General features: G+C 37.3%; 2 protein-coding genes across 3 annotated transcripts; both read left to right on the top strand.

Moving 5' to 3' along the window:
• The first annotated feature begins 2,188 nt into the window (after nucleotides 1-2,188).
• On the top strand, nucleotides 2,189-8,272 carry si:ch211-133l11.10 (rho-related GTP-binding protein RhoU). Of its 2 annotated transcripts, XM_044113927.1 has the most exons (4): nucleotides 2,189-3,316; nucleotides 3,485-3,543; nucleotides 3,662-3,691; nucleotides 6,047-6,932. In XM_044113927.1, the coding sequence occupies exons 1-4, from the start codon at nucleotides 3,046-3,048 to the stop codon at nucleotides 6,533-6,535; spliced, it is 849 nt and encodes a 282-aa protein (XP_043969862.1). In that variant the 5' UTR covers nucleotides 2,189-3,045; the 3' UTR covers nucleotides 6,536-6,932. The 2 variants fall into 2 exon arrangements, with proteins under 2 accessions (XP_043969862.1, XP_043969863.1); XM_044113928.1 differs by lacking the exon at nucleotides 3,662-3,691 and having other exon boundaries at nucleotides 6,047-8,272.
• A 1,382-nt stretch (nucleotides 8,273-9,654) lies between these two features.
• Nucleotides 9,655-22,954, top strand: arhgap19 (Rho GTPase activating protein 19). The gene is made up of 12 exons (XM_044113925.1): nucleotides 9,655-9,731; nucleotides 11,240-11,502; nucleotides 12,435-12,515; nucleotides 12,960-13,169; nucleotides 13,513-13,739; nucleotides 14,388-14,474; nucleotides 15,104-15,169; nucleotides 15,639-15,845; nucleotides 17,721-17,825; nucleotides 18,780-18,872; nucleotides 19,005-19,106; nucleotides 20,356-22,954. Exons 1-12 carry the CDS (start codon nucleotides 9,688-9,690, stop codon nucleotides 20,410-20,412), a joined length of 1,542 nt encoding a protein of 513 aa, XP_043969860.1. The 5' UTR covers nucleotides 9,655-9,687; the 3' UTR covers nucleotides 20,413-22,954.
• Nucleotides 22,955-23,470: the final 516 nt, after the last annotated feature.

Genomic DNA, 23,470 nt, shown 5'->3' with positions numbered 1-23,470 from the left:
AGGAGCAGAGGAAGTCCGTTGAGCCGCCTCGGAGCGGGCAGCGGAGGAAGTCCGTTGAGCCGCCTCGGAGCGGGCAGCGGAGGAAGTCCGTTGAGCCGCCTCGGAGCGGGCAGCGGAGGAAGTCCGGCGAAGCGCCTCGGAGCGGGCAGCGGAGGAAGTCCGGCGAAGCGCCTCGGAGCGGGCAGCGGAGGAAGTCCGGCGAAGCGCCTCGGAGCGGGCAGCGGAGGAAGTCCGGCGAAGCGCCTCGGGGCCGGCAGCGGAGGAGTGCCGGCGAAGCGCCTCGGGGCCGGCAGCGGAGGTGGCGTTCCCGGAGGGCGACGAGGGGCCGGATCCACCGGCGGCTCACGTCGTTGTCTCCGGGTGGCCTGCGGAGGTGGTTGATCCGGGAAGCGACGAGGGGCCGAGTTCATCGGCGGCTCACGCCGCTTTCTCCGGACTGACTGCAGAGGTGGTGGTTCCGGGAAGCAACGAGGGGCAGTTATTCGGCCAGCTCCGCTTCCTCCAGACTGACTGCGGAGGTGGTGCTTTCGGGAAGCGACCAGGGGCCGGGTCCACCGGCGGCTCAGGTCGCCTACTTCCCTGGCGGAGGTAACGGAGGGGACCGTATCCGGGGGGTGCCAAGACCAGTCTAGTCCCCCGAAAAACCTCCCGGTCCAACTGAGCCAAAAATGTAGCTACCTCACCTCGTTTGTGGTCGGGTCCTTCTGTCATGATTTGCGGTGTTTGAGGTGAGGCAGCACGCAGTAGACCCAGATGAGGTGAGGAGGAGTTTTAATGGTGAAAAACAGTCCACAGACCTGGCAGTAGTGATGGGCTATCTGAAGCCAGGCTTCGAGGCTTGTACCGAGTAATGAGGGGGCGTGTCAATGAAGCCCCGCTTCGAGGCTTGTGTCGTCTTGCTGAAAACCACGTGACTGGCAATAAACGAGGCCTCGCATTGCATGGGTCACGTGACTGCTTCATTTTGCGTGTCGGTTTTCAAAATAAAAGCGTGATGAGTCGCTGCTTGATCGCATGAGTGGAGTATTTGTCTTCATAAGTGGCCGAAATAAAAGGAACCTTTTATAGTTCATGTGTATTAATGATTTTGATGATGACACTCATCAAAGTGTAATGTTTGTTACCAGTTTTCTCAATGGTTGATTGTGGCATATTTTATGACTTTATATTTATGTGTTTTTATTATGTAAACCATTTTGACACTGCATTGTTGCTGAAATGTGCTACACAAATATACTTGATAGAAATGGAGCCAGCAAGAAGAAAAAAATCTGACATCTGGGAATACTTGAGATGATTCACTCACAAGATTCTTAAATAACAATAATTAAACCCTTCACCTCTAAAATTTTCACCTTCTTGAAATTTCCACTATTTCTTTGTTCTGCAAAAATATATCAGTCTTGCACAGCAGAAACAGACTTAAAGCTGTTGGATGAGTAAAATTCTGGCTTATGAGTAAAAATATAAGGGATCAGATCAGAGAGCCAATAGAAAGTTTTTCAGGAGGCAAATCAAAACTCGAAGAAAACTGTCTGCCCCAACAAGCACTGCACTCCAAGTACACCAAAACAAATGTCTACTGTTAAATCAGTCAATGACAGAAGAAAACAGCCATTAGGATTGGCAACAAATAATTTTAATAACTAAAAACGATTAGTTAAATAGGATTTAATTGACTCTCCTGTTACTAAACGTGAGTTTGACAAAACCTTTGTGACAATATTGCATTTACTAATTGTTTTTAAATATGTCTGTCTGAGTGACAAGGCTGTCACAGCTTCACCAGCAGATGTCACTAGTGAGAAATGAATGAAGCATCGAGTAATGAACTTTTGGGCAAAGCAATGGGGCGGAAGCTTCATTGCTTCATGAGGCTTCATTTGCCCATCACTACCTGGCAGCACTGCTGAGCGGAAGGCTATAGCTCACTACAGGTAGCAACAGGCAATACGAGGACTCGACAATCACAGACGTACATAGACGTAGATTGACGTACACAGACTGACACTGACGTAGGACCCCACGAAGACAGACACACACAGGTGACGCTAAATACACAAGAGGGTAATCAGGGAACGAGACACACCTGGGAACTAATCAAGGGAAGACAGGACAACACGGAGACTCGGACACACAGGAAACTTCAAAATAAACACACAGAAAAACACAGAACACGACAGCAAGTAATTTAACTGAATGAAGAACACATTTTAATCCATAAAAAAAAAAAACACGATACACAGATAAATGTTTGTTAGGTTTCTTCTAACCTTAATTTGTTGTCTAGTGTTAATATTTTTAATTTTTGGTTTTAAAATACCTAACAGTGCACATAACTTCATTTTTATTTATGTCTGCTGAAATAAATGGGTAATATTACATTGCACATTATGGTCAGTAAAACAGTAGCCTACTTAATAATAGCCATTTCACCAAATACTTTGTTACTTTTACTTGTGTCGTTTATTGCACAGTCACTTACTAAAAATATATTGAGGAGGGGGTGGGGTAAAACCGGTAAACACAGTAAAACCATAAAGCTTTGGTTAATGAAGAATTAGCCCAGTTCAAACAAAACACGTTGATTCACACATACCGTATCAGGTCAGCTCCCCTTCGAAGCTGGTCAAAGCTCGAGCTCTCCTCTTCCAGCTTGTCCTTTCTGGCAGCACGCGCTGCTCTTCTTGATTTTTATTGGCTGTTGGCTCTGCCGTTCTTCTCAAGAACGTTAACAGTAGCGCTAGCAACTAAAGTAACTGTTGTTGCGCGCAACACGCTCACTAGTGCTTTCTACTCCCTGCCATATGGAGTCTCCGGTAACCGTAACAACGATTTATAGGAAACTTTTTTTTAATTATTCATAAAACACTAAAATCGGGGACTTTTCCGGGGACGGCTTCAGCCGGGGACAGGTCACCTAAAACGGGGACGTCTTTTCACCCTACAGTAAACCCGCTTACCGACCTGCTGCTCCCAACTCGAGCGTCAGCAGAGCGGCGCGTCTAAACCGAGTAGTATTTAGGACCAAATCAAGAGAGAGGCATGTTACCCCGCGACGTGGGGAACCAGAAGCCCTGCCGCGTTTCAGAGCCGTTTGACAGTGGAGACCGACCCACGGTCCCGCCGCGGCGCTTCAAGAACCGGGACTTCCCTCAGAACGCAAAGCGCCGCTGGTCCGGTTCCACTCCTGAGCGCAAAGTGAACTGCGTCCTGGTCGGAGACGGAGCCGTGGGCAAGACCAGCCTCATCGTGAGTTACACCACCAACGGGTATCCCACGGAGTATGTTCCCACGGCGTTTGACAACTTCACCGGTGAGCTCCACTGTCAGCGTGGCGCGGTGTGGGAATTGCGCTCTGCGTGGGTTGTCTGACCTGCAGAGGTTTATCATTTTTAGCGATGTTTTCTGACAGAGAATCAATTCAAATGATAAAGTGTGAAACTGGAAAACATTGTTTGATGTTTTTGGATTTTTATTGCAGTGATGGTTGTGGTTGATGGGAAACCAGTCAGGCTGCAGCTGTGTGACACCGCTGGACAGGTGGGTTTGTTTTTGCTTGTTTGTAAAATGAATACAGGACATGTAGGAGTTCTCTCTCCAGTGTTTGGCCGCTGTAAGTTTAAACTCTGATCATTTCTTCCCTGCGTCGCCATGATAGAAATGGGGCCCAGTTGATGGATCCGTTAATGTAAGTCGTTCCTGATCTCTGTTTGCTTCCTCTGTTGGCAGATTGTTTGATCTCTGTTGTTTTCACCTCACTGTCCCGGTCTGATCCTGTGTGGTAGCTCCGCTTCGCCCCCTACAGGATAAAAAGAAAACTCCAGTCTTTCAGTGTTACCCTGTTCATTTCCCTGTAAAACATCTCAGACACAGTATTATAAGAATCTACTAAAGTGTTTTTATTTAGAAAGGTAATAACTATTCTTGTTGTGATAATGTTAATTGTATCATTTATTTAATGCTTTTTCTATATAAAAAGAGATTTGAAGGGAAAACATGAAGACTTTACATGAAGACAATACAACCTCAAACAGACGTTGACAGGATTCAGAAAATCCTCTTGATGTAACATGGTGGTTCAAATATATCCAATAACTATACACATACTGTTTTATTTTACATTTCAATCCCTTTTTTTAACAATAATGAAAATTTGTCTCAATTACAAGCTTTACTGGACGATAAATTGTCCCAGAAATTATTGTGATAAATGGTAATATTGTCATTCTGAGGCCATTTTCAGCTAATATAATAATAATGGCGTAATAATGCAAGAATACCTCACACTGGAACTGGAAGATATGTTAACTTTACTAAATAAAATACAACAAAGAAACATAACAAATATAAAGGAATAAAAACCACACACAACTGAAACCATAAACAAAACTGATTATGAAGTTTTTAAAGAAAATCGGCCTTCAAAAATGATTTAATCAGAATATAAATTATTGTGCTCATTTTAATATATTATGCAATTAATTGAGTATTGTTCTTATTGCTGCAGGCTAAATGTCAAATTTAACATTGGGCTACTAACAAAGATCGCAGTTATTTAGAGCAAAGTGAGTACAAAAAACCCCTAGAAATACTTGAAAAGATTTCAGACAAATTTTTGCCAAATTGGTTTACAAATTCTTACCATTATTGACTTCTGGTCAGGGGCCGAACATAATTATTTCAAGGGCCACAAATGACCCCTGCAACTCCTCATTATCTATCATTCTGATCAAACATTCATTGGATGATTTATTGAATAATGCACCTTTCCTACTCTTGTTTTGTTAATGGTCTTATTATCCCTGAGCAGAACTAAATATTAAATTCATTTTATATTTTTTAAGGTTGATCATCTTTTAAATTTTGCGTGAAAACGCTGATTAAACAAGTTGTTTTAATTTAACTCGAGTCGCCTATGAGCGGAGAAAGGATTTGTTATGTATTGTTTTTATTTCAGAAAATATTAATTTTCAAGTATACCCTAAATTTGATTAAGGTTTCTACTTTGACTAGGCCATTCAAACATCTGAACTGCCTTTGAAATGCCACTTTAGTTCTTGCTGTACGTTTAATGACCTCACAGTTTCAAATCTTTTTCAGCTTATTGCAGGTTTTCTTTTCTTTACTATAAGACTAAAGGCATCCATACAAACATACATGGCACACTTTATATTGGTATATATGTTTATATCACATAATATAATATTATTACATTATGTTAGATTATAATCCACTCAAAAACTTTGACGTTTTTAGTTGCAACATGACAAAATGTGGCAAAAGTTAAAAATGGGTAAATAATATTTATTTTTGAAACACTGATTCATAACTTCACATAATTTAGTAATAATTGCAGAATTGCTAAATGAAAAAAACTAAAGGGACTTCCGAATTTAATTGACTGCATTAGATTTTATTTAGGGGTGTCAGAGTTTTATATGTAAAAGAAACAAGACCGACATTTTTGTGTCGGTTTGTCATGTTGAATACACAGAAATGTGTGGTTGTAATTTAACATAATCTGCAAGCACTTCAAATATAAGTCACTATTTGAATTTCTAAGCTTTGTAACTGGTGTTCATTAAATGACTGAACACCCAATTTCTACTGAAAAAAACTCAAATACGGAATATTTTCTTACAGAGTCTTTATGTTTAGGTTAATAAATGGTTATAATGTGCTACATTTGTTTTATCCTGTCAACATTTACAGCTTATGTAGATTACACCACATGTGAAAATGGAAAAAAATCTTTGTTTTAGACCAACTGGTCCAAATGAAAACCCGTTTTGGTTTGATTCAGTTTCAGTAAGTCTTGTGCATAGATAAAAATATGCATTTTTTTAAAAATAATTAAAGCGGTTCTAGTCAATAAATCACCTTGCTTAGAGGCTCTAAAATGCAGAAGTTCAAATCTTCAGCTGTAGATATTCCCTAACAAACACAATTTTAAGGTTTTGTAGGGTAATTAGAGCTTTTTTAAAGACATCTTCAGTAAAAGTTTGATGTGAGATGTTGGTGTCCTCTGTTTTCCTCCCTGCAGGATGAATTGGAGTGCCTCCGGCCGCTCTGCTACAGAAACGCCGACGTCTTCCTCCTCTGCTACAGCGTGGTGCGCCCCTGCTCCTTTCGAAACCTCACCAACAAATGGGCCCCAGAGATCCAGCAGCTCTGCCCCGGCGTTCCCCTGGTTCTGGTCGGCACCCAGCTGGACCTGAGAGAAGACGTGCAAGTTCTGATCCACCTGGCGCAGAACCAGCAGCGGCCAGTGAGCTCAGAGGAAGGCCGCAGGCTGGCACTGGAGCTCGGAGCGGTGGGCTTCACAGAGTGCTCAGCGCTGACCCAGAAGAACCTGAAGGACACGTTTGATGGCGCTATCCTAGCTAGCTTCCAGCAGATGGACAGTAATGTGATCCAGCAGCAGAGGATGACTCTGAGGAAGAAAACCCCTGATAAGATTAAGAGTCTATCTGAGGCATGGTGGAAGAAACTCAACTGTCTGATCGGAGAGGGGAGCTGTGAATTAAAATAAGGAGCTGTAGTTAGATGTTGTTAGCTTTTAATTTAGCCAGCAGGGCAGTGAAGGCATCTCACTAAACACAAATCTTAAAAAGTATTTTTATAATCTAGTTTCCATTGCAAATATCTCAGTACATTTGAAATAATCCAAAACGAACTTACAAGTAACTTCTTCTATGAGCTTGTTTCAAGTCAATAATTCCTTAAAGGGGCAGCATTATCTAAAATCAAAATTTTTTAGCATTACATCTTATTATAATATTATTCTCTCGTCAAACAAAGACCTGGATAGTTGTCTTGATTCTTTCACACATGTTTGAGAAATCCTTTAATCTCCATGGCAACCATTCAGCTACAAAACGCCTGGGTGGACTTAGCCCCGCCTTCGAGACGCAGCTCCGAGGAGGAGCTGCAGTTTCCAAGCTGAGTGATTCCCCCACTCAGCTCCTTCAGACTAAATCAAAATCAAATCAAATTTTAGTTGTATAGCACATTTCAGCAGCAAGGCATTTCAAAGAGCTTTACATCGGACACAAAAACACAATGCCACATAGAATCAACAATCAAAACACAACATTAAGTCAGGTTCCGTCAATAAATTTTTCAATTGATTACGTTTCAAATACAACTCTAAACAGGTGGGTTTTTAGTTGATAGTTAAAAGAAGTCAGTGTTTCAGCTGTTTTACAGTTTTCTGGAAGTTTGTTCCAAATTTGTGGTGCATAGATGCTAAATACTGCTTCTCCTCGTTTGGTTCTGGTTCTGGGAATGCAGAGCAGAAGCAGAAGCAGAAGCAGAAGACCTGACAGTTCTGGAAGGTTGATACAATAACAGCAGATCTTTAATATATTGTGGTGCTAAACCATTCAGTGATTTATAAACTAATAACAGTATTGTAAAATCTATTCTTTGAGCTACAGAGAGCCAGTGAAGGGACTTTAAAACTGATGTTATGTGCTCTATCTTCCTGGTTTTAGTGAGAACACGAGCAGCAGCGTTCTGGACTAGCCAGCAGCAATTAGCAAACACCTGGTTGAACTGCTCATCTGCTGAGCTCATTATAGGAACTTCTTCTCAGTGCAATGCTGGTAAAAATGTTGCTAAAGCGTTAGTAGAGGAGCCAGGTTGTGATGACTTCCTGAAGGAGGTTTTAAAGAGACAGAGACCCAATTTCAAGGTGTTAAATTACAAAGGAAAATTTATTTCAAGTCATTTTTGATGTATACATAAGTTTTTTTCAAGTTAACATAGTTATTTGATTGTGCTACAAGGTGGCACTATGTGCCTGGAAAACACATAATAATTATTTAATATTTATTAAAAAGTACTAGTTGTAAATTAAATAATCTACTGAAAAGTTACTGGTAAGTTAGTTTTGTCTTTTTTCAAGTGTAGTCATATATTTGCATGAGAACCTAGACCAAAAATAAGATTGTGTTTTTACAGTGCACTAACATATACCATCCATCCATCCACTATAGAAAAATATAGTAATTCATTTGTATGTTTTTAAATTTGTACGAATTTTAGTCTGCATAAAAGTTAGACTTGAACAAACGTATAGGAAACCTTAAAAATAAAATATTTATAATATTTATTAATTTATTTATTGGATGTTATTTATTTTTATATTGCCAGTATTGACTGTGGCATTTCTCAGAATTCTTCATAAAAGTTGATTCACTCTGTTCAAAATACGATTTATTTTTCACTTTAATTGCACTTTGAAACAATAAAAGAAAATTCTGCATTTAATTCTGTTACCGGTTCATTCAGTGCATTTCTGTTGTGATTTCTGCACTTTATTTTTCATTTGACAAACAAAAGGTTTTAGAGACATCAATTTATGCTATTATTCTCTCCACACACATTTGTTGAAACAACAAAAAGTGTCTCTAACTCAGGGTACAGGTCTCAGAATGAGAGCCAGAGCTTTCCCTGCACGGTTCTGCTGTGGAAAGCTTAAGATTACACCATGGCTTGGCTTTGCTCTCCCAATTCAGATTAGGCCTGCAGGAACCTCGTCTAATAGAAGCAGACAGGACCACCTGGGCTGGATTAGACCAGCATATGGAGCCCAATTTCCTCACCACAGAGGCATCACGCCTCCAGGAGAAAGACAAGCTGTTTACTCTACTTTTAGAGACGATGCAGTGATATTCAGAGGTGAATTTTAATGAATCTTAAAACTGGATTTTCTCTAATTCACACACAGGCTAAAATATTATAAACCAAAATACATTTAGCAGAAATGGACTGAACTTAGCTCTTTTTTTGGCTAAAAATAAGCAAAGGTGGATAGTAACTATAGGTTCGAAGGAGCTCCATTTCTGATTCATAAATGTACTAATTGTGTGGTTTCTCTCCAAGGTGTGAAGGGACATTTAATTGAATATTAGTGAGGGTGTATGTAGGCATAACAACATTATTTGCGGTGAAAACAATGAAATTATGATCTTCAAAAATTCATCACTGTTTTTTAGTAGAACAAATACCACTAAACAGTATCCAGTAATAGGATCCAATTTTATTTTCCAATTTTGCAAGAGTTTGCAAACTCCCAAGACTCCCAAATAAAAATACAGTTCTTATTTGAATATGTTTTCCATTGCTTGATTTGGTGTATATAATTTAGAACCTGTGTGAAATAATCCTTAATAAATTAAAATTTTTGCACCAAATTCTTCTTTTTAAGTTCCACTGAAGTTTTGGTTGTATAGTCATGACTTGCATGTCAACTTTATCGACTTGCTTGGTCAGTAAGTACGTATTTAGCATTAACAAGCCGTCATACTTATTTGGCAAAATATTGATTTGCCTTTTCGGAACACGTTTGTAAAATGTTATTTGAACTGAAAACATTTCACAATTTGATAGTACTGAAAGTACATCCTGCAAAATAAAGGGAGTCAATGATTTGTATAGTTTCCTTTGACGATATCTGAAAATAAGGAGCATTAATAATGCCCGAAATTTTGTGTATATTAACCAGCTTCATGCGTTTGTACTGAGCATTAAATTACTAAACAGTAAATTCAAACAGACCAATCACAGGAAGGTACATGCAAATCAGAGTCGCAACGTGCCGCCTACGTTGAAGAACTGACCAATGGCTGTTGAGGTGGGCGGAGCTTTAGGGACAACAGCGCAGGATTCAAACTGAACATGGCTGCGGGGAAAGATGTTGATGAAAGCACGCAAAATAGAAGGTAAATCAACAATGTTACTGTCATTAGGTGTTTGTCAGTTCTAACACAGGAGAAGAGATAATATTTCCGAGGTCTTACGTTGGACCTTAACTGTTTCTTATGGCAGTTTTTCTTTTTTTTGCGGAGTATGTCTTATGATTAGCAATAACAGGTTTCAAAAGAAGCTAACTGCTTGACGTTGTGGTTAGCTTGCTAACGTTGACTTTACCTGACATTTATCATTAAAACGCGAGACCGGATACAGTTTGGGTTTTATCTTAATGTTTACTTCTCTCAAAATATTTAAATGAGAAAATGCAGGTCTTATCCGTTTTAGGTGTCGATGCTGAAGTTAGCATTTGGTTCTTGTGTGTGTAAAGGGCAGCATTTTATTTAAGGGGTCCGAAATACTTTTTGATAGCGCTACAGTTTTCTATGTAAGATAAATAAAATGACCAAAACAGAATCAAATCATTCCAAACTGAACAAATTCTTCTGAAATACAGTTTGTGATCTGAAATTACAAAATGGTTAAGTAAACCAGTAATAGTTTTATTTTGCAGCATCGGGGAAATTTATGTATAAATGGCAGCATGCATATTCAAACTAAGGTTATATATAAAAACATAAATAGAACAATCGGAGACTGTACATTCAAAGCAAATTTACTGTAAAAATAATACAGTGCAGATATTTTTTTAAAAAGTGGAATTGAACCGGATAATCTGAAAAAAAAAATGTACAAAATGTTCATGTTTGTTTGTGCATTGCAGTAAGCAACAGACTGTAGGTTATTTAGGTCAGGATGTCCAAAGTGTGGCCTGAGGGCCGTTTGTGGACATTGGGATAATTTTAATGTCTCTTGACTGCAGGTCCAGAATGTTAGAAATTGGCCCCTCCTTTGGGCAATTTTGTTATTTTTTTGCACAAGAATTTCAATGACAAATTTAATTACTTGATGAAAAGTCTTAGTCATAAAGTATTTTTTATTTTAATTTTAACTCTATTTTAAGTAGAGATATAAATATACAGTAACTTTTATTTACAAACAAACAAGCAAAAAACAAAAACAAACCTAGAGCACATCCATTCATTATATTGGGTTTATTGAAGAAGGATGTTTTTGAAGAAATGTCTTGTTTTTGTTGCTGGCAATAAATAAAACCCTGAAAAAATAACCCAAAGAGTTAGCAAAGGCAAAAAATAACCACTTTGTTTCCTTAAAAAATATGTTCAATTTATTGCTGAGCAAACAGAAATAACAACAATATTCTCTGTTTTATGCTGGAAAACAGGAATCCTAGTCGTGTACTTTCAACTGTAGGATTCTGGTCTATTTTGGGAAATGTTGGGACACCACTGGGTTAGGTAGAATCTTATTCCTGTTTTGTCTCTAGTATGTTTCCACTTTCTTTTTGTGAAATTGAAAATGGAAAAACAAATTTTTTGGTAAAGATGTGGCAATCACACGTACCTCATTTTCACCTTCAGTTAACGTCCTGTCTGATTGTCGTGCGTCTCCTTCTCAGAAGCATGGTGACCCACTGTGAGGAGTCGCCCGGCTCCTCTTGTTCTGTCAGACCGCCGGTCATCTTCAACCCAGATTTTTTTGTTGAGAAACTCCGCCACGAGAACCCCGAAGCGTTCCTGGAGCTTGTGCTCAGTAACATAACCAGGCTTATAGACCTTCCTGGGACCGAGTTCGCCCAGCTCCTTGGTGAGGATTGCCCCAAAACCCCGACGAGTGGAAATGGAGGCTTTTTCCGCTCTTTCAACTTCCTTAAGCGAAAAGGTAAAAATCACTTGCATCACGCGGTCATTGTTACTGTCTTTAATCGATCAACTTGATTAAAGTGAAAGAAAATAATGGATATGGAATGAGTTCTAAAAAACGGAATGCATTAGATTAAGCTTTAGAAGTTGTGCACAAACTTGGATAGAATTTAAATGGTTGGTTTAAAATCTTTATCCGAGTAAAACTGGGAATTTAAATGTCAGCTTTCAACTTTTTTGTTGAGAAATTCAACATAAAACAAATTCAGTTTTACAGCACTTCATTGCCCCCATTTAAAAAAACAACACATTTTATGTTTGGTTATGTTTATCACTTTGAGTCTGCTAAACTGCATTTTTAACCTGTTCTACATTTTTGTTAAAGATGCAACTGAAGTGAATCTAAAACGTCACACTTGCTGCATTTCTTTTGACTCTATAAATGCGCAAATTACAGAAATAAATCAGCTTAATAGAAACGTACTAATTTAGAAAAAACTGAGGGAGGATGAGGTGATTTCCCCCCCACCCCCCAGCTGTATTGAAATTAGTGGATTTTGCAAAACTGCAATAGAAATTATTTTTTTCACATCACATAAGTCATGTGATCATACCACTGGCGGAAAAGGCGAAGAAAAAGACAACAAGAAGTGTTTGGAGGATTGTGGCACATCAGGTTTTATTTTTAAGACTCATCACATGAACAAATGTATTCATTTGTGATGTTAATTTACTTTCTTTCTTGTTTTTTCAATATTAATGGAATAAAGACAAAGTTTTTCACACTGGATGTGTTGCAATTCAAAACACAATACAACACAAAATTACATTCTTCAACATGAAAGCATGATCAGACATAATCTGAAATGCTGATGTTATATTTTCATAAAATGATTAATAAATTTGAACTTTGACTGTATGATTAATGCATGTGTCTCCATGCTTTAACAGATAAAGCCGTCGTCTTTGGAACCACGCTGACTGAGAGCTGCATCGCACAGATCTATCAGCTTATCGAGTTCCTCAGCAAAAGTAAGACATCGTAAAACTCTGCTAGTTCTTTCATCCCAGCTTTTGACAACCTCGTCTTTCTCTGGAGTGAAAAAAAGACTTCAAAACATAAATAAAAAGAACCTTTTGTTTTATTGGTATGATAATTTGTGTTCTTACGTACTTTCCCCTCTAAGCAGTTAGTTACTACCCAACTCCAAATTTTTTTTAGACTTTGCAAATCATCTAAAATAATTGGAAAGTTCTGGAAAACTTTTGAATTTTGACATGCACAATGTGCAGAAATATTATAATGACAGACTTGCATTCAGTTCTTGTAATCTAATTACATAGATCCAAACATTCAAACTCTAACCAAAGAATCAGGACATTCTTCCAGACAATTGACAAAATATTCATTTTGTTATATTTATTTGCTCTGCCCAAATGTGAAATGGTTCAATCGTTTTCTGATTTGCTGCTCAGATCTACATGTGGAGGGTTTGTTCCGGGTGCCGGGGAACAGCGTTCGGCAGCACGCCTTAAAGGAGCTCCTGAACGGCGGGGCGGATGTCGACCTGGAGGCCGGAGATTTTCACCCCAACGATATTGCCTCTCTTCTTAAGACTTTTCTGGGAGAGCTGCCGGAGCCTCTGCTGACACACCGACACTTCCATGTGCACCTGAAGATAGCTGGTAGGAAAATCCATGCACGTAAAGCTGCGGAAGAAATATTTAAAAATATGATTCCCGTGGTTTTAGCTGCAGAAATACGACGGCCATTTTATATGGAAGGGAAAATGGAAGAGTAAATTCCCATTAAAAAAAGCTAAGAAGTTTCTAGATTAATCTGTGAAATTTTATAGAAAATTTCAGATTTTTTAATTTTTAAGCAAATTTTGACTTTTCAAACTGAAATGTCCATGTTTTTTTTGTTTTGTTTTTTTCTAAAAATTTCTGAGATTCATTTCAAAATTTCTGACATAAACGTCCATACAGAAAGGATGGACGTTTACATTTTAAACAAATTTTCTTCCAGACATGACTCTGTTTGATGACAAAGGAAATAAAACAGCGGTTCCAAACAAGGAGCGTCAGATCGAGGCCCTGCAGCTCCTCTTCCTGTTGCTACCGCAGGCCAACCGCTCGCTGCTCAAACTGCTGCTGGACCTGCTCTACCACACCGCCAAGCAGCAGGACAAGAACAAAATGTCTGCCTACAACCTGGCACTCATGTTTGCCCCGCATGTCCTCTGGCCCAGACATGTAAGATGGGATAAATATCCAAATCATTTCCATGCTGTGACCCACTAAGTCCACATTTGGACAGATATCTGGGAAAACCAATAAGTTTTTCTTTGTGTTGGCTTTCATCCACACAAAAACCCAGTTTGATGCCCCTAAAAATTATTATTTCTAAAAACTCTGTATTTGTGTTTGTGTGTTTATTTGTGGAAAATTGAGATTCAGCGCCAAATAATGCACCAATACATCCACATACTTGCTTTGACATGATTCCCCATCGACATCTTCTAGTGTTTTAATAACTTTATAAGTTAATAAACTTTTAAAGGTAGTTCAGTATATATACAGCTATCCACATAACTGAACTCCCTGGCGCCATGTTTGATTCCTAACAGGAAGTGGTGGTCGTTTTGAAGCAATCTGATGCGTTGACAGTTTTACCTTTGTGCTACACTGCCCCCTATGGGTTTGGCATGTTTAAAACAACGCCGGGGGGATGGATTTTGTGCGTACTAACTTACTTTTTAAACTATTTGTTTTTATAAAGACCTGGTTACATGTGTACAAGGCCTGAATGTCACATTTTCTGCACATTTTGGCATTAAAACATCGACAGGTTCTCTGTAGCGCTGCAGTTTGTAGTTTTTTGACTTTTTCTCCTGCCTTCAGATGACAGCCGGCGACCTTAAAGACAATCTGAAGAAGCTGAACAACAGCATGGCCTTCCTCATCAAGCATTCACAGAAGCTCTTCAGGGTGACTGGTTTCTACACACTGCAGAATAATCTTTTCTTATTAGTGAGCTGAAGGTTGAAACAATTAATTGTGATTAATCGATTATAGGACTAAATATCAAGGAGTTTAATAATTGATAAATCATTATCTGGAGTATGCAGACTTTAAAAACGAGGATTTGCTGAAAGAAGGACTCAATCAGAGCAGTGATTAGGTCAAAACTGTACAAAGATAGATAAATTCAGCATTTAAGACCAAAACCTTCTTTGTATGCTACAAATGGTCAAGTGTTCACTAAATAACATAAGAAATAACATTTTAATTTTTGATTTTGAAAAAGCAACTGAGTTATTTGCATCTATAATGCATTTCTGAAAGTTTATTAAAAAAACTTAAGTGGTTAAATGGAAAAACCTGGAGAATTTACCCATTTTTTTTAAGTATGATGAAACATCAGAATAATGTATAAAACAATCGGTAGAATAATTGGTTACTTAAATAATTGATAGTTTTTGCAGCCCTGAGCGAATCAGTGATCTGGCATGTTGACAAGTTGCAAACAAAACCAAACAGAATTTACCAGAAACGTGTGGCAGGTTGTTTATCTGTTCCTCTCATCACAAACTTCCTCATTATTGTCACTTTTTCAGGCTCCAGTTTATTTGAGGGAATATGCCAGGGTCCATTTTAACGGAACCAAGGTTCTGCAGAGTAAGGTGAGCTAAATGTTTCTTAGTTTGACTGTTTTAAACGAATTTCAGCATCGAAGCGTTTCATCTTTGAAGAGCCAAATTTTTCTCTTATTCTTTTGATTTTGTTTATTGAAGATTTTCAAACCAAAAGAATCATCCATTCTGCTCAAATATTAATGTGCATTTTACAAAATGGTGGCAAGACAAGAGATGTCCTCTTCAGACTTTGACTGTACTTTGCCAGTTTTTTAAGGGTAAAAGTAGTAAAAAAGAAAACATTAAGTCAATTAATTGTTTTTAATAATGACTATATGGCTACACATGGATTGTGGTGGTTTAAAAGCGAATTAATACCAAGTCAGCATGTCATACAGCTGTTAATGACGATCTAACTTGTCATATGGCCGTTGAAATAAAAGCGTATGTATGCTGATCCGTCAGAACGCCGTTCTAAGAATTTTTTTATTTTATTTTTCTCTCTGTTTGGTCTCAGGATGACCTGGAGCTGCTGGCGGTCAGCAGCTCTCCTGTCCAGCGGACGGCGCCGCCTCTGAAGCGGACAGCTGGTGTGGGCCTCGGCGTGCAGGAGGCGAGTCAGTCACCTGCTCAGCAGTACACAGAGGAGGCCCTGAAGGAGCTCTTCAGGCACGTCCACCAGAACATGCCCGACTCCGCCAAGAAGAAGAAACTCGTCCGACAGGTTGAGTTGGGGAAAACTTTTTGTTGTGACTATTTGTCCAAAAAATACAAAAATCAAATAACTCAAGACTTCAAGGTGATCAGATTAAAAGTGAATTCAACTCAAATAGACACTTGATGCACCGTGGGTTTCTGGCTTACGGAGTCCCAAGAAGACCAAAAGTCAAGAATGCAGTTCTTTGTTGCTTTAGTCCATTGTTCAGGCAAATAAGTTACAGGATTCTGCTGCTTCTCCTGCTCTGGTTGTCTCCCCTGTTCACTGACTGGCTGGACAGACTGAGGACTGAGAGCCCTAAACCTAAAGTCATGTGACCATCCACGTGCATAATGAGCTTCCTAAAACCTACGTATTTATACTGTGAAACACCCAAGTCCCAAACTGAAATTAATTAACTAATTAAATGACTTACTAGCCAAAAACCTTATTCTGAATAACTAAAGTTAAACAAAAATTCTAATTATAAATGAACCAGAAAATAAGCAAATAAAAATAAACTAAATGATTTAAACTAAAAGACCTAACTGAATGGAGAAATAGCTCATTCACGTTTGATTTTTAGACTCTTTCTGCTTAGAACAGGAGTCTGCAATATCTTCAACTGAAAGAGACATTTTTCTCTACTTGCACCCTGTAAACGTTACATAATCTTTTGAAAGACCTTATGGCTTTTGAGAAACATCTACTAAAGAAAATTAGTTCTTACATTTGAAGAACTGTCATTTTATTTGTGATATTTTGATCGTTTGTGGTAGTATTGTGATAACGATAAAAGTGACGATAAGAAGTATTTGTTACATCTTCTTTAGATAATTGTCTCAGTAATTGTAGCCCTAAAACACACATTTCTGCTCTTGAATGCTTCTTTAGGACACAACTTGCATAAAGAATCACTAAACTGCACACAATCGCTGCATTTAAGAATAATTTCATTTTTATTTATAATTATTAATACTTACTGAACAAACAACAGAGAAAATAGAAACCAAGTCCAACAATATGAACAGTGTTAGGGTTTTTAAAATATCAATTTGAAAATGATAAATCAAAATTCTTTATCATGATGAACGTTGGGATAAATGCCCACACCTACATTTTATTTCTGTTTTTAGATTCTAAAATAAAAGACAAAAGTTTTGCCATAAAGTGGATGGACACATTTTCTTCTACTGGATGTTGATATTTTTGGGAAATGCTTGAAAGAGATTCCTTATTTTATTTCCTCTAAAGTTTCTTTATATATAATGGACGTCTGTGTGCTGTGAGCTCTTGAAACTAAAGTCAAAATTTTGTCAAAACGTTGCTATATGAAGGAGGGTCGAAACGATTAATCGTGATTAATCGATTTGTCGACTAACTTAATAATCAATTAATCATTAACTAGAGTATAAACAAGGAATTAAATTATTTGGGTTTTTTTTGCATCTCTTAATGTATTTCTAATATTGTATTAAAAAAAATGCTTAATGAAAAATGTGAAGGTTGTGCCAATTTTTAAATCTGATTAATTGTCAAAATAAGTGTTTGTATTGATTATTACAATAATCGTTTGTTGCAGTAACTGATGCCCTAATGTAAAGCTGATTTCTGATTTGGAAAATGAACAACGTTTCCAACAAATGACAAAATATTTTACTGGTTATTTTAGTGCCATTCTTTTGTGAATATTTACTGGAAATATCCCATCAAAAAAATGCTCAAACCTGCATTTGTTTACTGTTTTATTACTTTTTGCCAAAGTTATTGATGTTTACTGTAAAAGGTCCAAAGAGCCGTAGGCTGCAGATCCCTGGCTTCGAATGGAGACATAAAGCTGGCTGCTCATCATGCAGCCAAACGTTTTGATTGGATATTTCTGATCTTTGTGTTTCTGTCCAGCTCGTCAAACAGACTCATTCAGGAACATCTAGCGAGGATCATCTGCTCCCTCCAGCCGCCAGTAAGAAGCATCCTCGTTCCCGCTCCCTTGGGGGCCTTATCAAGGTAAGAAATCTCCATCTTGTCTTTTTGCAACCATAAATGTCAGGATGTATTTTTATTGCTGGACAAACTCAGAGTTGGATGTGTTCCTTATGCTGAGAATCTTCTTTTGCTAATCAGATAAGGCTGGACAATAAATCATTAACGATATATATGGTGATAGACACATAATAAATATCAACAGATAATACGTCTGATAGGTTCACTGACCTCTGACCCAGAACCACATGGCATTCTGGGAGATGTTAGGCAGAGGAAAAACTTTAGCTGCTCAGCTTCTTTCTGCTAGCTAAGCAAAGTGTGTGGAATTACTCTTTGGTTACCTAGCAACTCACTCATTCTTTGGTTACCTAGCAACACCTTGCTGGGTAACTGAAAAACTGCAGCAGCAGTTTCAGGTTTCTCCACCATGCCTCATAACTGCTTAAAGATGAAATACAACAAACTGTGGATAAAACTGGAAAGATCACACCACCAGTTTGATAGTATTTCAGATATAATAAATAAATAAATAATTATTGATATAATACACTTAATACATTTTTCAGCCATGTTGTCCAGCCCCACATTTAGATTAATTCTGAAAGCAAAAAGTTGCATTTTGGTTCAAAGTTTAATATAAATGAATACCATGCTTTTCAAATATTTATTTAATGGTATTTTTTTTTTACCCCTTCTTTGCAATTGTTCTATATTTCGTGTTGGCCTTTGGTTTTAAACCCCAATAAAGTACATTGTGTATGACATAGTTGTGCTTGTAATGTGACAAAATGTGGAAACATTGCATTGTCCTAAAGAAGCAATACACATTCAGTTATATTGTAAAGAATATAATTTTACTAAATCGTTAATTTATTTTACAAATATTTTTCCTTTTTAATCATAAATTCTGGTATTATTAGCTTTTTTCTTCTTCTTTTTTATTTATTTTTTTTTTACTCGTTTCTGTATTACTAGCGAAAAGCTCGAGGCGAGCAGATGAGAGAGAGACACATCTCACCTGAAGCCGCTGGGAAAAAACTAGGAAAAGAAAATCTCCTCCTCCAGTCGGTGAGCTTTGAGTTTCCAAATGTTTACCACTCTGTAATAGTGTGAAGCATTGTAGTTCGTCGTCCACCAGAGGGCACTGTGGCAGCATCTCCACATGCCGTTATCCTTGTTTTCTGTGTTCATGTTTTACAGGGGAACAGTCCGTCAGCCGGATCTGTCATGGGGAAAGCAGGACTTGTAGTTAAAAATCCAGATTTTATCTTTCACAAAAACAAACCTCTCAAGGTTTCTAAGGTATGATAAACTCAAACCTGTTTGTACTACGAAACACAGAAACCTTTGATCTTTTCATGGTTTCTATAGTTTGTACCAAACGCACTCGGAAAGGAAGAAACATGTTTAGGATTTTTGAGATGATACAGATTGGATTTTCATTGCTTGAGTTTTTTCAATTCTATAGATTTTATTTACATTTCTGACAATGGATCCAAACATTTGATTGTCTCTTTGTTGTAAAAGTTAAATCTATAGCCATAAAGTGTGACAACATGTAGCGCTTTTGGCTTCAGTCTCTTCTTCTTTTCTTGGGAAAAAGTGGATGCTCAATTTTTCTTCTCTTGGGGAAAAAAAAAAAAGACTCACTAGAAATCCCAAACAATCAGAAGGGAGACGCATCAGAGATTAACTTTTTTCTCCACAAGTAACCCTGGAGTATGAAGATTTATCAGATAAGACGAACAGGATTAAAATTAGCTGCTCCTTTGTTCCCTATAACGTGTTCAAGCCAAACGCGTTTGATTTTTGGCTAAAATTGCAACATTTGTTACATTTTCCGCTGCTCTGTCTCACATGATCTAAACCAGGGGTGGCCAACCCTGGCCCTCGAGAGCCGGTGTCCTGCAACTCTTGGATTCAGGTGTGTTGGATCAGGGAGACATCTAAGAGTTGCAGGACACCGGCTCTCGAGGACCAGGGTTGGCCACCCCTGAGCTAAACTAATTGAAAAAACTGTTCCCCTCCTCACATGTGGTGGCGCTGCACTGACGGAAACGACACAAAAGCCTCTGAAGAAGACACGAGCGCAACTTCTTTCTTTGCAAAATGCAAACACAAATGGAATAGCGTCAGATTTTTAGTGTTTGTAGGAGTTTTCTTTTGTCTGATAAAAGACCGTGAGCCATTTCTCCTTCCAGCGTTAGGCTCTTGTGCTCGTTTCGATTGTATTTACCCAGAATGCTCTGGTGTATGGTCCACTTCCTGCTTTTGGAGCGGTCTCCAGTACAGTTCACTTCAACTGAACCGCGGCCGACGATTTCAGTCTTCATCAGAGTTTGATTGTGATTTTCTAAACAAATAAACTGGATTAAGTTTAAAGCAGAATTGATCCTAAATACAGTACATATTTGGAAAAACATTCCCGGACATTAAATTGTTTGTTTGTTCAGGTTGTAACCTGATTATTGTTTTGTGACTGTGGATCGTATGCTGTTTGAAAGTTTGACCTGATGTGTAATTTAAACTCCAGCTTCTCTTTTCTCGGCAGGACTCTCCCTCCGTCTCCAGGATGTGTTTCTCTCCGGCTCAGGAAGTGTCAGTATGAACCAAGATTGGACTAGGACAGTATTAAACAGCCATTACACATGTGAATATTTAGGTTGTATCCAGCTGTGACTAATGTCAGATTGAGCCATCAGAACCGGAGTTATAAAGTGGTACAAATAGTTATACAGGTCTGCATGTTTTATTTAGAATGACAACATTTTAGGAATGCTTACAGATTAGAGTCGTAATAATACATGACGAATATCAGCAGCTAGCGGATTAGCTTCAGGGTTCTGCTGCATAAAGGAAAACCACTGACAAAATGCAGAATATGTGTAAATGTTGTAGGAATTGTTTTATATAAATACAGTGTGTGCCTTTTTTTAATTTTTGTTTTTATGGGAATCGTGTAATTTTGGGAGCCATTTGTGAAAGTGAGATCCAATGTCAGTGAGCTTTACACTTTATTTTCTTGAGACATCCTACACTGAAAAAAAAGAGACTGGAGCTCCAACTTAAAAAAAAATAAATTAATTAGTCACCAATAATTGAATGAAGTTTGTCAAGCTTACATTATTTACATTTGTTTAACTTGAAAATACTTAATAAATTAACTTGGGTAAGCTTAATTTGATTATTTGTGACTAATTAGTTTAATATATTTAAGTTGGATTTCCTATTCTCTTTTTTCAGTGTAATTTTTAAACGTTTTAGCTCTGCCTGCTCCCCCTGAATGCTGTTCAATGAGGACATCAGCTGTAACATTACCTTTATTTTGAGGTGCGTTGTTTATTTTTATTTGGGTTCATTAATGACAGGAAGTTATTTTTGTCTAATGGAGTTTGGAGGATTTGTTGATGGCTTGAGTGGAAGTTGAAGGAAGGGATTTTTGAGCAGAAATGAACAGAAAGCACAACAGGTGACGATTGGGTAAAGCAGACGCAAAAGAAAGATTGAAGATCAGATCGTTGATTTTTACCTTTGCGGAATCGTTAACACTTTAGGTTTTTGTTCTGAAATAAGCCGTTGTTTTTTTTGTGTGTGTATTCAGACTTTATGACATGATGGCGTATTAGGACCATTATATGTAGAAAAAAAGGAGCAAAATTTCCACCAAAAAAACTTAAAACTTTATAGAAAACAAAAAAACTTTTAAACTTCTGAGTTTGAAAGGATTAATATTTTCTAAAAAAAATTTAGATTAATTTTATAAATTTTCTGGAGAGAACTTTTGACACTTAGAGAATTTCCATAAGTTATTTTTTTTTTTTTTATTTCAAACAGAAATTTCCACTATCATCTTTCTAGACAATTTCTGAGATTAATCTCAAAATTTAGGATTTTATGTTCCCTAGGAAATATTTAACTTTTCAAACTCTGAATTTTTACATTTTTGTCTAGAAAATCTAAAATTTTCTGAGTTTTTTTCTAGCAAATTTTCAACTGTTAAACTGAAATTTTCAAGTTTCTTCAAAAGAAATGTCTGAGATCAATCTCAAACTTTTGGAGTCTTTTTTCCTAGCAAATATTTGTCTTTCCAAACTCTGAAACTTCCTTGTTTTTCCTATAAAATTTCTTAGTTTTCACTTTCAACGTTTCAAACTCAGAATTTTTACATTTCTTTTTTCTAGAACATTTCGGCGATCTCAAAATTTGAGTTTGTTTCTAGGAAATGTTTAACTTTTCAAACTGAGAAATTTCATTAGTTTCAAAATAATACTTTTTGGTGGAAATGCACTTTTTTCACTCTACATTTGCCCCGATTCGCCGTCGTAGATGAACACTGACACGGCCTCCCCTCTAAACCCCCAGATCTCATCTAGTTCTCTCCAGCAGTATTTTCCTTGAGACACTAAAAGTGATTTCTGTTTGGAGGCCACGTTACAGTAACCTGTGATTTATCATGTGATGGAGCGACGTTGAGCTGGAAATGTGCTGCTGTTGTATCTTGTTTGGGTTTTCGGACGCTCTGAGGAAGCAGGAAAGATGGATTGTGAAAGTGATGAAGGGCCGAACCGGACAGAAGGACGATAATATACCTCATTTATCTGGGTTTGGATGCCTTGTGCTTCTTTCTAGACGTAAATCGGTTTTATCTTGTGAATTAAACTGATATTTATCTGTCGTCTAAAAGATTAAATTTTGGTCGTGAATAGGCTGGGTTTTGTAAGATTCGCTTTCTGGAATCATTTCTTAGTAAGAGGAACATGTTCAGTCTTTAAAACTGTTACATTGTCCTGTGAAGTATTATTTTTAAGTTACACGTTAACACTCACAGTAAACTTGTTACATTTCCTTTGGCCTGCAGAGGAAATTTAGACTGTGGAGATAAGTGACATTTTTATTTTTTTCAATTTCTACATTATTATTTTTTTTTATTGTTGGGATGCTAACAGGTGACTTTAATAATATTCTGTCTAGTTTGTCCAACCACAACACTCCCAATATTGTGTTGAATTAACCTGTGACTTCTCTTGTGTGGTTTTAACTGTGGTTACGTTTTTGTATTTTTTTTTTATTTTTTATGTAAAATAAGCTAACCTTGTACAGAGTGTTCCTTAGTAAGCCATCTGTTTTGATTAAATTTCTTCATTTTCTAACCAACAGCGTTTTGTGAGTTTATGTAGATTTTCTGAAACAATCGATTACATTTCTAAGTGTTTGATTGTGATGTATTTCTTTATTTCTCCACTAGAGGACGTCTGCATATTATTAGAAATAATAGAAACCCTTGAATTCAGACTTTTTCATGAAATTTGAGATTAATTTCAAAATGTAACATTTTCAAACTCAAAAATGTCTTTTTTTTTTTTTTTTTTTAGAAAATGTCTGATTATTTTCTAGCTAATTTTGGACTTTTCGAATTCAGAATTTCGTGGTTTTTTCCTAGACCATTTCTGAGATTAAGGTAAAGATTTCTGATTTGTTTTCTAGCAAATCTTCCACATGTCAAACTCAAAAACATCTTTTTTTTTCTTTTTTTTCTTTTTTACAAATTTTCAGAATTTCAGTTTTTTCTAGCATATTTTTTACTTTTCAAATTGAAATATTTTCCTATTTTCTTTCTAGAAATTTCTGAGATGAACCTAAATTTTATTTTCCTTTTTTCAAGCAAA

This window comes from Gambusia affinis, linkage group LG04 (assembly GCF_019740435.1).
Source record: "Gambusia affinis linkage group LG04, SWU_Gaff_1.0, whole genome shotgun sequence".
Taxonomy (NCBI): domain Eukaryota; kingdom Metazoa; phylum Chordata; class Actinopteri; order Cyprinodontiformes; family Poeciliidae; genus Gambusia; species Gambusia affinis.
This window is presented reverse-complemented; position numbering and strand designations above follow the sequence as displayed.